This window comes from Leptidea sinapis, chromosome 24 (genome assembly GCF_905404315.1).
Source record: "Leptidea sinapis chromosome 24, ilLepSina1.1, whole genome shotgun sequence".
In the NCBI taxonomy this organism is placed as follows: domain Eukaryota; kingdom Metazoa; phylum Arthropoda; class Insecta; order Lepidoptera; family Pieridae; genus Leptidea; species Leptidea sinapis.
Genome location: NC_066288.1, coordinates 1790440 through 1803900, shown reverse-complemented (window position 1 = coordinate 1803900; position 13461 = coordinate 1790440). Strand labels below are relative to the sequence as shown.

Genomic DNA, 13461 nt, shown 5'->3' with positions numbered 1-13461 from the left:
TTATTGTTGCCATTGTAACTCTTCTTAGTGAAGTTCGTCAAGTGAAATCACACTCGTGAAAAAGTAAATCTGTGTTTCTCTACTACTCCGTACTAGAAATAACAAACACGCGATTTCAGCACAGCCGGATTCACCTTGAAGACTGCTGAAAAGAGCGCCACAAATAAATGGAGAGCCGGTTCTTTCCTTTGCAATACAAAAACTGAGATTTTGTTTGTCATAAATAAAGGTTAAAGAGCGGTGCCTCCCAACACAGGCGATAAGCTTAACGGGAGACACCTGCCCTTAGTTTTTAAGTACTTTTTGTTAAAGAAATAAGCAAAGAAAAGAAATAAACAAATTTAAATTTATAAATTTACTACAATAAGCCGCGACCATAAGATGTAGTATGTTTTTAGTAGATATATGATAATTTGGTAATTACTTATCCGGAACCTATATTATTTTGACTTACGTTTTATAAATACTTATATATTCGCAATACAAATATGACAATTCATACAATGAGCGGGCGCCGGATACTTAATTGATATGACAAAACAACGTTTGTTGGGTTAGCACTTGTACTTTTATATAAGACTAACAGTACGTTCGTCTTCATATCTTTACGGAAAGCGAATTTCTAGCCTGTCAATAAGGCCAGATTATATTGCTCTTGAAAAACAGACGTCGGAAAACTATTCCATAGCATAGTTCAATGCTATTGTCAATAGTGTACAGTTAAGTTATATTCACATCTTACAGAAATATGTCCTAGCACAGCGCTTGAGCAGTCTTGTTGAATAGGGAAAAGTTAAAAATAGGAACTCAGTTGAGCAAGTCGTTTAGTTAGCGATCGTTACTCTTTGGTATAAAATATGAAGCCACTATTATCGCACACTGCTTAATGTCTGTGCCAGGTCTTATAATACTACACCTAATATTGATAGTGTTTCTCTATGCACGTAATATAATATTAATTATACATTTGAAGTGATTACCCCGCCCATACATTCATAAGGTTCTTTACCTCTAATAAGTTATCACTTAACAGCGATGCCCTCAGCCTAAGCCCTTCTTAATCTTCTGCTAACGCTATTCCCAGCAAGATAAACACAGTTGTAACGTTAAATCACATTTAATTAATGTTTACAATACTATATCTTAGACAAGCATTATAAGTTTATAGACATTTATAATATTGAATCAGTAAAATAGAGAATTAATGAATTTTACGTCAAACCACAAAAACATTGTTCACTGTCTACTTCAGAAGAGATTGCTACGAACACACATTGATTCTATGTCTGTTACATTATATGACTCTCGTCCAAACAATTTATATTAATACACATTATAATAATGAGTTGATAGTTCTATAATAACAGGCACAATTTAATGAGTTATTTGTGATCACTTTTACAGATAAATTTCCTTACAATATAAATTAATAACACATAAATTACTTAAAATAAAATTAAATAAAAGCTACTACCTATGGTCCGACAACTTCGTGCGCGACCGTTCCACGGGGTGTCAGCGGGTAGCGGGTGTTGCGGGGAAGGGCATCGCGTGAGACTGCCGTGGAACGGTCGCGCACGAAGTTGTCAAACTATAGTTGTCATAAGGACATAAATTCGATATATACAAAAATAAAACTTAGTTTGCAAATGAAAAATTAGTTATTAATTAGCACTGGAAAAATAATGATCCGGGATTTCTAACATTAAAAAAAACATATAAGCTATTTGACTAGGAATTGATATATTTATTCACAAACACACCAGTAATGGTTCCATTTTCACAGGGGCAAGTTACGTAAGGAATTACGAAATAAACTATTAGAGAACAGTTGCTAGGAGATCAACACGATCTTATACTTACCAACTAATACATAATTTATAACCGACCCTTATATGAAACACAACATTGCCTACTCTTCCAAAGATTCACTTTAATATAATATAATATAAATTGTCTATGTATATATTATATAAAAATAAAATTGAATTTTTCTTTGCGAAAATCAATGTCAATGTGAAAATCGGGGTTAATGTGTGTCTGTTATTGTGTGTAAGTCTGGCTAAAGTCGAAAGCTGCTCATTTTGACGGGTCTTTCACTGGCAAGCAGGTCATGTTTTACTTTATAACTTGAATTAGGGTTTCGCGCTACAAAATTATAAGCCCAGGAAATCGTGAAAGAAATCCGGTTTAATTAACATGCTGCACAAACGACCTGCACGCAGACAAAGTCAAAAACAACAGCGCTGCGACCCCGCTCGCAGTGAGGCCCGTTACGTTGTGCTTGAATTGATTGTACATTGTAATGGACATTTATTTCAACTATCTTTAGAGCAACAAACAACAGAAACAAGATTATTTTTAAATAATTCGCATTGGTTATTAAAATTGGTTGGTCATTTATTTTAAATAAAGGTATAGGAACATAATATATGTTGTCTTAATGAGTTTACATTGTTATGTTTTTAAAACTTCAATACACTTTGTTACTTCTTTTCCTAGCCTTAAAGTTGTTTCTTTGCATGTTTAACATTTCACGAATTAATTTTGAAATAAATCTAACGACGTGCATATACGACGAACACACGTTCACCGACGGGCAGTAAATAATGCATATCAGGCTTTAGAAACAGAATAATGATCAGCTTCATTCTGCAGTCTTGTGCGTTTGTTTAATAAGCGATGCAGTAACTTTAGGTACCTAAACTGAATCACTAAAATTCGTACCATGAAGTGCCTTTTACTGAATGGCGTTTGGATCGCTTATGAAAAAAGAGCGAAATAAATTTGTCTGTGGTCCGCGGTGTGAGAAAGAGATGACGCTCTACAGTCGTTGCATAAGTTTGTCTCTCTTACACTAACCATATGCGTTGCGTTTCAAAACCTAAAATATGATTTTAGTGTATTTTTTCCGTAGAAAATACTAAAAATACATTTAAAAATTGCGCTTTATAGCGTCAAATTATAAACCACTAGCTGACTCAGCAAACGTTGTATTGCCGATATTAAAATCGCGATACAAAAGTAACTGTTGATCGTAGATGGGTGAAAATTTGAAGCTGTATCTATTTTTTAATGCTGACTCATAATCCAACAAAAAAAATGTCAAAAAAATTCAAAAAAAAAAATTCGTGTGGACCACCCTTAACATTTAGGGGTATGAAAAATAGATGTTGGCCGATTCTCAGACCTTCTCAATATGCTCACAAAATTTCATGAGAATCGTTCAAGCCGTTTCGGAGGAGTACGGGAACGAACATTGTGACACGAGAATTTCATATATATATATATATATATATATATATATATATATATATATATATATAAACCATTAAGCCCTTTTTTTACTTATTAAATAATAGTAATATAAATCAATGCAGTTCTTTGAATTACAAAATAAATGTTTGCTTAGATGTTTTCGTAAAAATAACGAATTATGAACGCACCTTCATTGATGTTTGATTTGACAGGATTTTAATTTAATTCGTTCTTGCGAACAGGCATATAGCCCGGGCTCTTACTGCCTCGTCTTTAGTATTTTCATTTTTGGTATTTATTTACAGTATTTTCTTTTACAAAAATGTCAAAAAAAGTATTCTCACCTCATCTTTCATTAATAAAATTTTCCTTTTCTGTATCTTTACACTGTTTTTTAAAGTTATTAACAACACGATTCACTTTTCTCTAAGGAAGTAGCAACTTTTTTCGAATCGATCACTTTGACACATAAGCTATCCAGTTTAGGTTGAAATATTACCTCATGGTACGAATGAATGAAGGAACTAAATCAGTTTGCCATTCAATTGACATCATTTTTGACATTCAATTGACATCACTTCGATTTAATCAGTTGATTTGACGTCAACCTAAATTAGATAGCTCTAATCACGTCGTGGTACGAAATAGCAAAGCAGTTCATTTTAGGTTGTCAATTGAATCGCAATAAGAGTTTATGGTAGGCCCACAGGCACAGTAGACGTAGAGGTGCGGTAAACAGCCAGTGAGTACCGATAGCTGACAGATGACCTTTACGAGATATACCTTATCGTTTTTATTGTAATTAAGTGACGGCCAATTGAATCTGATATTAAACGTAGTGACCATTAAGTTGTCTCGAGATACAATATGACCTAAAACGTAGCGTCATTCTACAACCCCAATACCCTGAGACTTGCGGACGTGTCATATGCCTTAGTGACAAGTAATACACTTGTATACACGCGGCTTGTGCCTCAAGCACTGCTGTTATCAGTGAGAGTCCGGAAGCCCACTTCACGTGGTATGAGTGGTGCCGCTACGACGAAGGCCGCGGCTTCATCCAGTTCTATCCCCATATGGTACAGTTTGTACTCGATTTTCGAATTAGCATTTTATTCTGGCCAAGTGAATCATACGCCTCTGAAGAATGCAAAGGTTGTGTGTAAAAGCTACAGCTTCAACAGAAAGTAAAAATAAAGTATTACACAAATAAAATTTGAAAAACAAAATTTTATGATAGATGCGGGATTCGAACCCACGATCTCCGGCCTTCCGTGCCGGTGCTTTAACCAACCGAGCTAACCGTTCGGGTACCGCCTCGTTATAAAACTACTCTCAGGTTGTGGCTTCAGAGTTGAACAAATCAAACAGAATTTTATAACGAGGCGGTACCCGAACGGTTAGCTCGGTTGGTTAGAGCACCGGCCCGGAACGCCGGAGGTCGTGGGTTCGAATCCCGCACCGTTCATAAAATTTTATTTTTCAAATTTTATTTGTGTATTAATCCTAGAAGTGAGGGTTATCACTTTAAAAACATAACAAATTATAAAGTATTACGAATATAGTTAATGAACAAGTTGTAATCTCTACTGTTTCCTGTAGTTCCATGTGCATTATTTACTGCCGCCTACTGTATCTGAACCTTGACAGATTAGTATATATAATTTAGTTATTATTATAATATACTTCTACATACGTAAAAAAAATATTTTATAGGGATCGTTCATTAAACCTACATCGACAACAAACAACCATAGTGCAGGTTGTTTGGTGAACGATAATAAATTCTACTGACTTAATGTTATTACATTGTCTTTTACAGCCTCTGTCTTGTATTTGAGTAAATTTAAAATATTCTTCTACGACATTGAATTATATATAAACTCCGTGAGATGTTAACTTGTAAAACAATTTGCACTTATTTTTAAATTAACTTCCTTATTCCACATTGAGTATATAAAACTAAAGTCAATATTCTGGAAGGTCTCAATACGTATTCTGTGATGTTCTATCTCTGTTTTCATAATTGTACATGAAAGAGACAACAATACTTTTAATAACGCATAACGTCTTGAGACCCTTTTTGCAATACGGACGTCAAATATTTATAACAATACAGTGTCACATTTATTTTATTTAAAATTATAATAAATAGGGTATAGGGTCTGTAAGAATATCACATTACGCTCTATCGACTACCAGAGTACACTGCTACACATGCTGTATATTGTTTCACAATTGATTTACGCGGATTCCTGTCGCGGAGTAGAAATTATATCGGACATTGAGCCATTAGGTATTGCCAGACACATTAAACACGAGAGCTTTAAATACTTTTGTCTCCCTCACGCAGGGTGACTCACAATTATAAAAAAAATACACGTAGTGTGTAATACGATGTGTTTTACAAAAGGAAGCTGCCAGATTTATTGATTCTTATATATCTAGATGTTATCCGTATTTATGTTGTCTTCATTGGCTATTTATCACTTATACATGGATATGTTTGCACAATTGATTTAAAAATTTTAATATAAATAATTGTGCCTGGGGAAGACTGCATGCGGTTCCTTATAACTAGGGTCGGGTTGATTGCGATACCTTCGGGCGAGCCAGACTGCGACCACCTGGAAATATACGAAACCTTTATTATGGAAATTGGAAAGATTATGAAAATATTTTATTTTTTAATAGGAATCCTACAGGAAAAGTACTTCCATCCCATTTACAATAATAATCCCGATAATAAGAAACCACTTAATGAGGTTTATTCCACAATATAAATATTACAAAATAATATGATTTGAAATCAAAACCCCCAAAACTAACACTTGAATTAGTTTAGACTTTAACCCCCTTATTCATAATGGTCCGCTAACTTAAAACAGCCGCTAAGGAGTGTTTTTTCTCATTCTGACTTAGGTCAATGGAAGAAAACAGAATGAGAATTAGCAATGCTTTAAGTTAGCAGACTATTATGAATAAGGGGGTAAGTACTTATATAATTTGAGTAAAAGAAAAATCTAGAAACAATATATTATTAACATGTCAAAGATCTCCAGCGTCACCAATGATCTAATAATTTCATCATGATACAATATTATATTATTATGACGAACATCGTACTGACATGCGTGGTAAGATAAAGATACTATCTGGACTGTAACAACAAACATGGAGCTACTTTGATAAGAAACATAGATATGTCAAAACACTCGTTATCAGAACTACAAATATATACTTTAGAACGAAAGCAATTGGAGGCTATTTTAAACAATATTCAAAGCACTGCAAATGATTTACGTATCAACTAGTAAAATAATGGTTAAAGCGGGAGTTAATTTAACAGATAGATTATAAGTTTTGTGTATATTTTACTTTTTATCTTTATATAATGTATTAGAATATCATTACTTTTATATGATGTATTAGAATATTACCTAGTACTTATTTGTTTCATAATATGTATACTGGGTAATTTTGCTTTTAATAAAAACTTATTATTAATATTATTATCTTTAACTGCGAAAACCCCGCCATTAAACAACATTAAATACTTCTTTGACATTTGGCGAAATTTCTTTCAAGCTTTTGGATATAGACAAATCCGAACATTGCTATTATTAAATTATTTTTAACCGACTTCGAAAACGAGGAAGTTCTCAATTTGATTGGTATTTTTTTTATGTATGTACACCGATTACGCTGAGATTTATGATCCGATATTCGTGATTCTTGTTGTTTGATGCGGAATGTTTGCCATTTGGTCCCATAAAAATATGACATAGTTTGGTCCAGTAGATTTCATTTTAAGAACAGTTTTCTTTACGTGGATGATGTTATTATAGTTTGCGTACTCTTTTTTTAGGAGTTTTCATTAATTTGATTATATATTATTATTATAAACATGTTTGCCGATAAGTAGGTAGGTATTAGGCTACCTGTCATTCATAGCTAATAAACGTTCTTTATGATATTTCATTATTATTATCATTTTATATTGTTTAAGGCACACAGAACCTTTCCTAGGCCTACCAATATCTACTTACGTGAAAAATATACTATTTTATATAATATGTTGTAAAATAAAAATAAAAAAACCGACGTTTAAAAGACCGACTTCAAAAACTCAAAAGTATAAAATAACTCAAAAGAGATATAATTTAATACACCTCTTAGGTATGCAAATCTTATACCATTAATATTAATAAAATACTATTATTTGTATGTGCTACCTATTGATAGGGTTTAAGTTAATTTATACTTTTGAGTTTTTGAAGTCGTTTTTTCATTTCATATTAGGTAAAAGTTTGTTATTATATTAATTTTTTAATTGTTAAAAAAAATATCAGTTAAGTACAGAAAAGAAATATTTATACATGCCATAATGCTTGTCGTTAGTAAATAAGCCAACATATAGTTTTGGTGCTGCAAAATTAAATGCTCAAACATGCTATGTAACAATGCAAATGAAGAAAAATAAGAAAGCTGGCACGTGCAGTGTTAGCATAGTAAAGTGCATGCGTTAGTGCTATTAGAAGTTCCAGAGCTTGAAACCCATCCACCTTTGTTAGATCAGTCCATAGAAGTCATTCATAGAAATGCACTCGGGTTAGCGCGCGGGTCCTTCTGGTTACGATACCTTACTGTTAACCACACACCAACAAACTGTAACGTAATCCGCCCTTCGTTAGTGACAACACTGGATTAGTACATAATACAGATTGGTAAAAGTCCAATAACTCAGAGAACAGAACAAAAAAAATATATATTGACCATAATGAGAAGCTACATATTTTATAGTGTTTTATTTTGTTACATATTAAGATACGGAACGAGCAAATGGGCCACCTGATGGTAAACGGCATCACGCCCAGAATAATGATAATACTTATATTACCACATTCCACACCTCTATAATACGTCTTTCCCAGGCTTTGATATTTTCTTCCTTAGTTCAAATAATATTATTCTAAATGTTAAATATTATAGATTATATATTATCATACAATAATTACATAAAAAAAACCACTTACAATAATACCCAGACACACACTCAAACACACACACACATTGCAATATCTGTTTTAACTCAATCAGTTATTTAAGATATTAAGATTATTGTTGTTCTGCTTATTACACTATCTAGCTAATAAGTGATGTAATTTGCTGTAACATTTTATGCAATAAATAAATGATTTCATTCGCAACGTATTACTAACGGACCTAAGGGGTAGTACACCGCCATACCACAACTATCACATCACACTTTGTACAATACAATTTATATTGCTATATTTTGTCAATACTGCACATACAGTGAACGTAGGGTGCGACGTGTAGGGTTTTTCGAAACGTGGGATAAAAGAAAGCCATTTTAAACAGCTTTGAAATAACACTACAGGCCGCTTTACCTAAGGACCGCTCTGCTCAAGGAGGATTACCTATTAAACTAATCAAACAACGGAAAACATTTTGAGTAATAAAGCCATAGAAAATCTAAGCAATAGATATGGCGCCATAGCCCCATCTTATTGAATTTAAACATCTCATTTTCATTTACTGAACATCTCAAAATAGCCTCTTAAAAAAGTGAAATTCCACCCTATATAATACAATGATCTTATAAAAGTGCTGTCTGTGTTCAAATCTCTTATTTACAACATATCAATTACATTATAAATTATATCATGTACATAGCTTATTAGTATTGTATATACTTACCTCAGTGAAACTGAAAACCAGTCCAATACCACCACATAGCTTGAAAGCATAGTCAATGGACTCCTTCAACCGTTCCATGCATGGAGTACATTGGCACTCCTCTGTCACAGCCATGTTGTTACAACATATTTTCTATGAGAAATAAAAGAAGAGAATGCTTTATAAGAACTCTTTTATTTATTACTAAAACTGAATATTTGTTTGTGTAGGAGGATCTCTGAAAGTGACTGAATTTGATAGTCATCAAAAAGGACGGAAACACTTCTGTGATTCTTCTGCTGTTGCAAGATAGTGTGTGTGGCAGTGATTACCATCAGGTCGCCGGTACACTTATTTGTCCTCTTATTACACAAGAAAAAAAAATTAGGAGAGGTGAAGCTAGGTATACATTCTACATTTAGATTGGGTATGTACTGAAACTGAGCAAAGTCATAAGGTACCTAGAATAGCTTGTATAAAAGGTGTAGGCAGGCATTATTGTATGACTTCTAGTAATACAAATATTTTGTGATAATCATATTTAGTAAGTACTTATCTGTTTCTTCTTTGGAATTTATATTCAAACTTCAACTAATTATAGTATCTTTAAAATAGGGTAGTATTATTATGTCCAGACTAATTTGAAATCTTAAATTTTAAGCATGTTCTACTTTATGAAATTATAGCAATGCTCTTATGCTTCCTCTCTGCTGCAACTTTGCAAGAGAAGTGGACCAAAAGCGTATAATATGTACATTTGCCCCTGAAGAATCTTTGAGCAGTTCTTTTATCTCTTATAAGGAATTTGAAGCATTATGGGAGGCAATGAAATAAGAATATGTCCATGGTCTGATACTACAGCAGGCTGCTGAACGTAGCTGTGTGAAGCTAGACATTTTGATGAATGTTGGCTGATGGTATTAATCTGAACGAAACATATTATGTAAGATAACTATGACTTACATCAACAATATCACAAGAGGGGTAGTCCACAGTTGCATTTGGTTGGGTGGCTCTACTCTTGAAGCTGCAACATTGAAATCTTTCTTGCACCTGTTCCTTCACATCCAAGTCCACTTTATTCCAGCCCTTAATTTATATAAAGACATGTTAATAAGTAACAATTTTTAATGCTATCTCAAATTAACTAACTAAACTAACTAATACCATGTAAGATTTATCAAAGGGTCGCAAATGGAAAATGTGCTACATGATACAAGAAGTGTAACCAAATAATGAACATGTGACATCACATGATGGAAGTCAAACTTAAAAAAAAATAGGTCTAACCTATGCCCCTTTGAATAGTCAGTAATCTTTTGACAATAGCTGTAATATACATAATAAATTAATTTGTGTGAAGCTGAATTCAATATTTGAACTGTGTTTCAAAGTTAATTTATCAGGTATTTTATATAATGCAATTACTGTGGATTTTATATAAACCAAATGATCTATTAACCTTAAACATTGACTTCTTTTAAAGCGAGCCTCCAAAGGCATATTCAATATGTGTACACCTTCCTTAAAGGCCGGCAACACTCTAGTGATTCCTCTGGTGTCGCAAGAGAATGTGGACGGCGGTGATCACTTAACACCAGATGAGCCAGCACAAACAAACGTACGGGACGTTTGTTTGTGCATAAAAAAAATCAATAATTATGAAAATTTCAATAACATAAGTGGGTTGTTTTACATCTTATCTATTTGCCTAACATTGTATTGCAGTCTGTACCTACCAAAATAATTGTTTGTAAGTACCTACTTTAATTGTTAAAATGTTAATTTCTCATGTAAGTTATTTAAACCTAATCTGTGCAAAAGATATATATTGATGTTATACCAGGAGCAACAATTTTTAATTTTTTTATTTTCTCTTTTATTATATTTAAACATAATAATGTAACAGATAAATAAAGTAAATAAATAAACAGCAGGCTTTTTGAATATCCAATTCCTTATAATTTTTGAAGTAGAACTTCTTTATGCAAACTTAATTTGTAAGTTTGTGTAAGTAAGCTACTAACTAAAGCTGAACAATATCCATAGTGACACCACACGAAGAACACTACTTTAATCTTGCTTCTGAGTTTTAAACAATATTTTATAAACCGCATAAATTCGAGAACCACATTGCCCATTAATTTTAAATATGTATGGTCTCTGCTTTCAATTCAACTGCAAAATATATTCCTTAGCAAGCCCACCCCCAATTTTCAAAAACAGTTACAAACAAAAGAATTCTTAAGGGTTTTGTAAAGCATTTGTTAATAAAAATATCATAAAAAAATATGTTTAACTAACATCATAATATAATATAAAATAAATTTAATATATAAAATAAATTTAATATATTTTGATTAATTTGACATTTTTTAAATTAATAAATGATTATTAAATTTATTTAATCATATAATTTATTTTATTAAATATAGGTTTATTGTTTAAATACTTAAAAAATACCTGTTGTGCTAGCATCTCCTGTTGGTCAGAGTTAACTCCAAGGCAAGCACATGCAATAGAAAACTGCACAAGGAACAAAAGGAAGAGTATCACCATATACTGAGCTCAAAGTCAAGGTTACTTATTATTTGTAAATATGAGCTCTGCTTTTATAGTTTGCTGCGAAATATTTTGGCAGCAAATTATTAACAAGCAGATTATCAACAATTTACATAAAATATTATATCGATCATAATTTTAAAGTAATAATATCTCGGTTTATCTTTCCACACATTTGGGTGCCAAGCCTAGGGGTAAGCCTCTAGTCAAAATCTAAAACTGTCAACAGAGCCTGGAAAGGAGCATGATGAACATAATGATAATTTAACGGAGGCTTACCAGGATCAAGAAAACTGAGGCAGTGACCAATGTACCATAAAAAATAAGGCTCAAATAAAATAAACAGAACACATCAATAGATTTCCCAAAGAAAAATTGACAAAGGTAATATTGAGCCCTTAGGAGAGAGATGGCGGGTTGGAATTAGTATTTGTGCAGTTGCCTATCTGCTGCACAACTAGAATATGTAAGGATCCTATGGTATATGTAGATATTTCCTTGGCATCCTATAAATGCAAAGCAATGGCTTCTAGACAAGTCTATGATATAATTATACACATTTCAGTCAAATTATGAAATCATCATTAGCTGATAAATATAAAAAGGATACAAAAAAGAGCATAACTTGGTGATGTTTTATGGCACCTGCCATTCCTAGCAAAGAAATCAATATAAGAAATATGCCACATGCCATTATTCCTCCCACAATAGGTAAATTTGTCACAATTGATGAGGCTTGCCCATAAACAGCTACAGATATGAGAATAGAGGCAACGACCTGAAAGTAAGAGGCACTTCGTTATTTTTTACTTTTATTTTGCAGTCTTTGTCACCCCATAAGAGTAAAGGTTTCATTGCTTACCACGTATAGAATATTTAATGCTATCAAAGCATTTTTGGAGCATGTAAAACCTCCACACATTTTGAATAACTTATCGATAATTCACTCAGCCAAGAAACGAAGATAAATAGCGTATTGCCAATTTGAAAATTCGCAGTCTTCTTTCACTGAGAACCCAAATTAATCACAGAAAATATTTAATTTAATATTTCAGCCAAGTTGAGAATCGGTGCATACTCAGTGCCGTTAACAGAAAACAGATTTTATGCAAACCACATCTTTATTTACACAATAATAAAAAAAGCCTCTAAATTTTCTTTCCATTTAGTTCAATGACGACTTTGAATATTTTAATAGGTACTACCTACCAAATAATATTTTTACTGTCAAGTGTCAAATACCTTAGAATATTGCTACTATAGAAGTAATCCTCAAGTGCCCCTTAAAGAGATAGCAATCGTTTTGACAGGAGTAGTCTTAGGTGTTGTCATATTAATATTATGACTAAAATCGCCCCTCACGGAATTAAATCGATATCATAATGTCATATACTCAACAGAAGAGAATGTAAATTAATTAAACATAATTAACATTATAATTTATTAATTAGAAGAATGCGGGACAAACATTTCAGCGATTTATTCACGAAGTGCTCCGTGGATTAGATTACGTTTTCCCATTCATCGACGATTTGCTAATAGCCTCTGCAAACGAGACTGAGCATCGCGATCACCTCATAATAATAATAATAATAATTCTTTTATTTCAGGCCAATTACGTCCCATAGTTAACATTTATTATTTATTCTAATTAAAAGTAAACTTAAAAACTAGAAAACCATCTTCCAATCTTCTAAGAACAGTTCTTAGAAGATTGGAAGAAAACGGTATCACTATCAACCCCGCGAAGTGTAACTTAGGACAAACGGGCCACCAGAAGAGAAGATTAAAGCCATTACCGAATATTCAAAACCGAAAACTATAGAAGGTTTAAGACGATTTCTAGGCATGTTAAATTTCTATCGTGAACACATACCGAATGCTGTATCAATACAAGCTCCGCTAAACGCTTACGTACACCATGTCAAGAAACGTGAT

At 32.6% G+C, this 13461-nt stretch overlaps 1 protein-coding gene and 1 non-coding gene across 3 annotated transcripts; one reads left to right on the top strand and one right to left on the bottom strand.

Moving 5' to 3' along the window:
- The first annotated feature begins 4652 nt into the window (after positions 1-4652).
- Trnas-gga (transfer RNA serine (anticodon GGA)) lies at positions 4653-4726 on the top strand. Its single transcript has one exon. It is a non-coding gene; the product is annotated as a tRNA-Ser (tRNA).
- A 192-nt stretch (positions 4727-4918) lies between these two features.
- LOC126971694 (tetraspanin-13) lies at positions 4919-12731 on the bottom strand. 2 transcript variants are annotated; one of them, XM_050818091.1, is made up of 7 exons: positions 12386-12731; positions 12134-12301; positions 11425-11523; positions 9925-10050; positions 8983-9114; positions 7824-7926; positions 4919-5885 (listed from the first exon to the last, which is right to left on the bottom strand). In XM_050818091.1, exons 1-6 carry the CDS (start codon positions 12443-12445, stop codon positions 7852-7854), a joined length of 660 nt encoding a protein of 219 aa, XP_050674048.1. In that variant the 5' UTR covers positions 12446-12731; the 3' UTR covers positions 4919-5885; positions 7824-7851. The 2 variants fall into 2 exon arrangements, with proteins under 2 accessions (XP_050674048.1, XP_050674047.1); XM_050818090.1 differs by lacking the exon at positions 7824-7926.
- Positions 12732-13461: the final 730 nt, after the last annotated feature.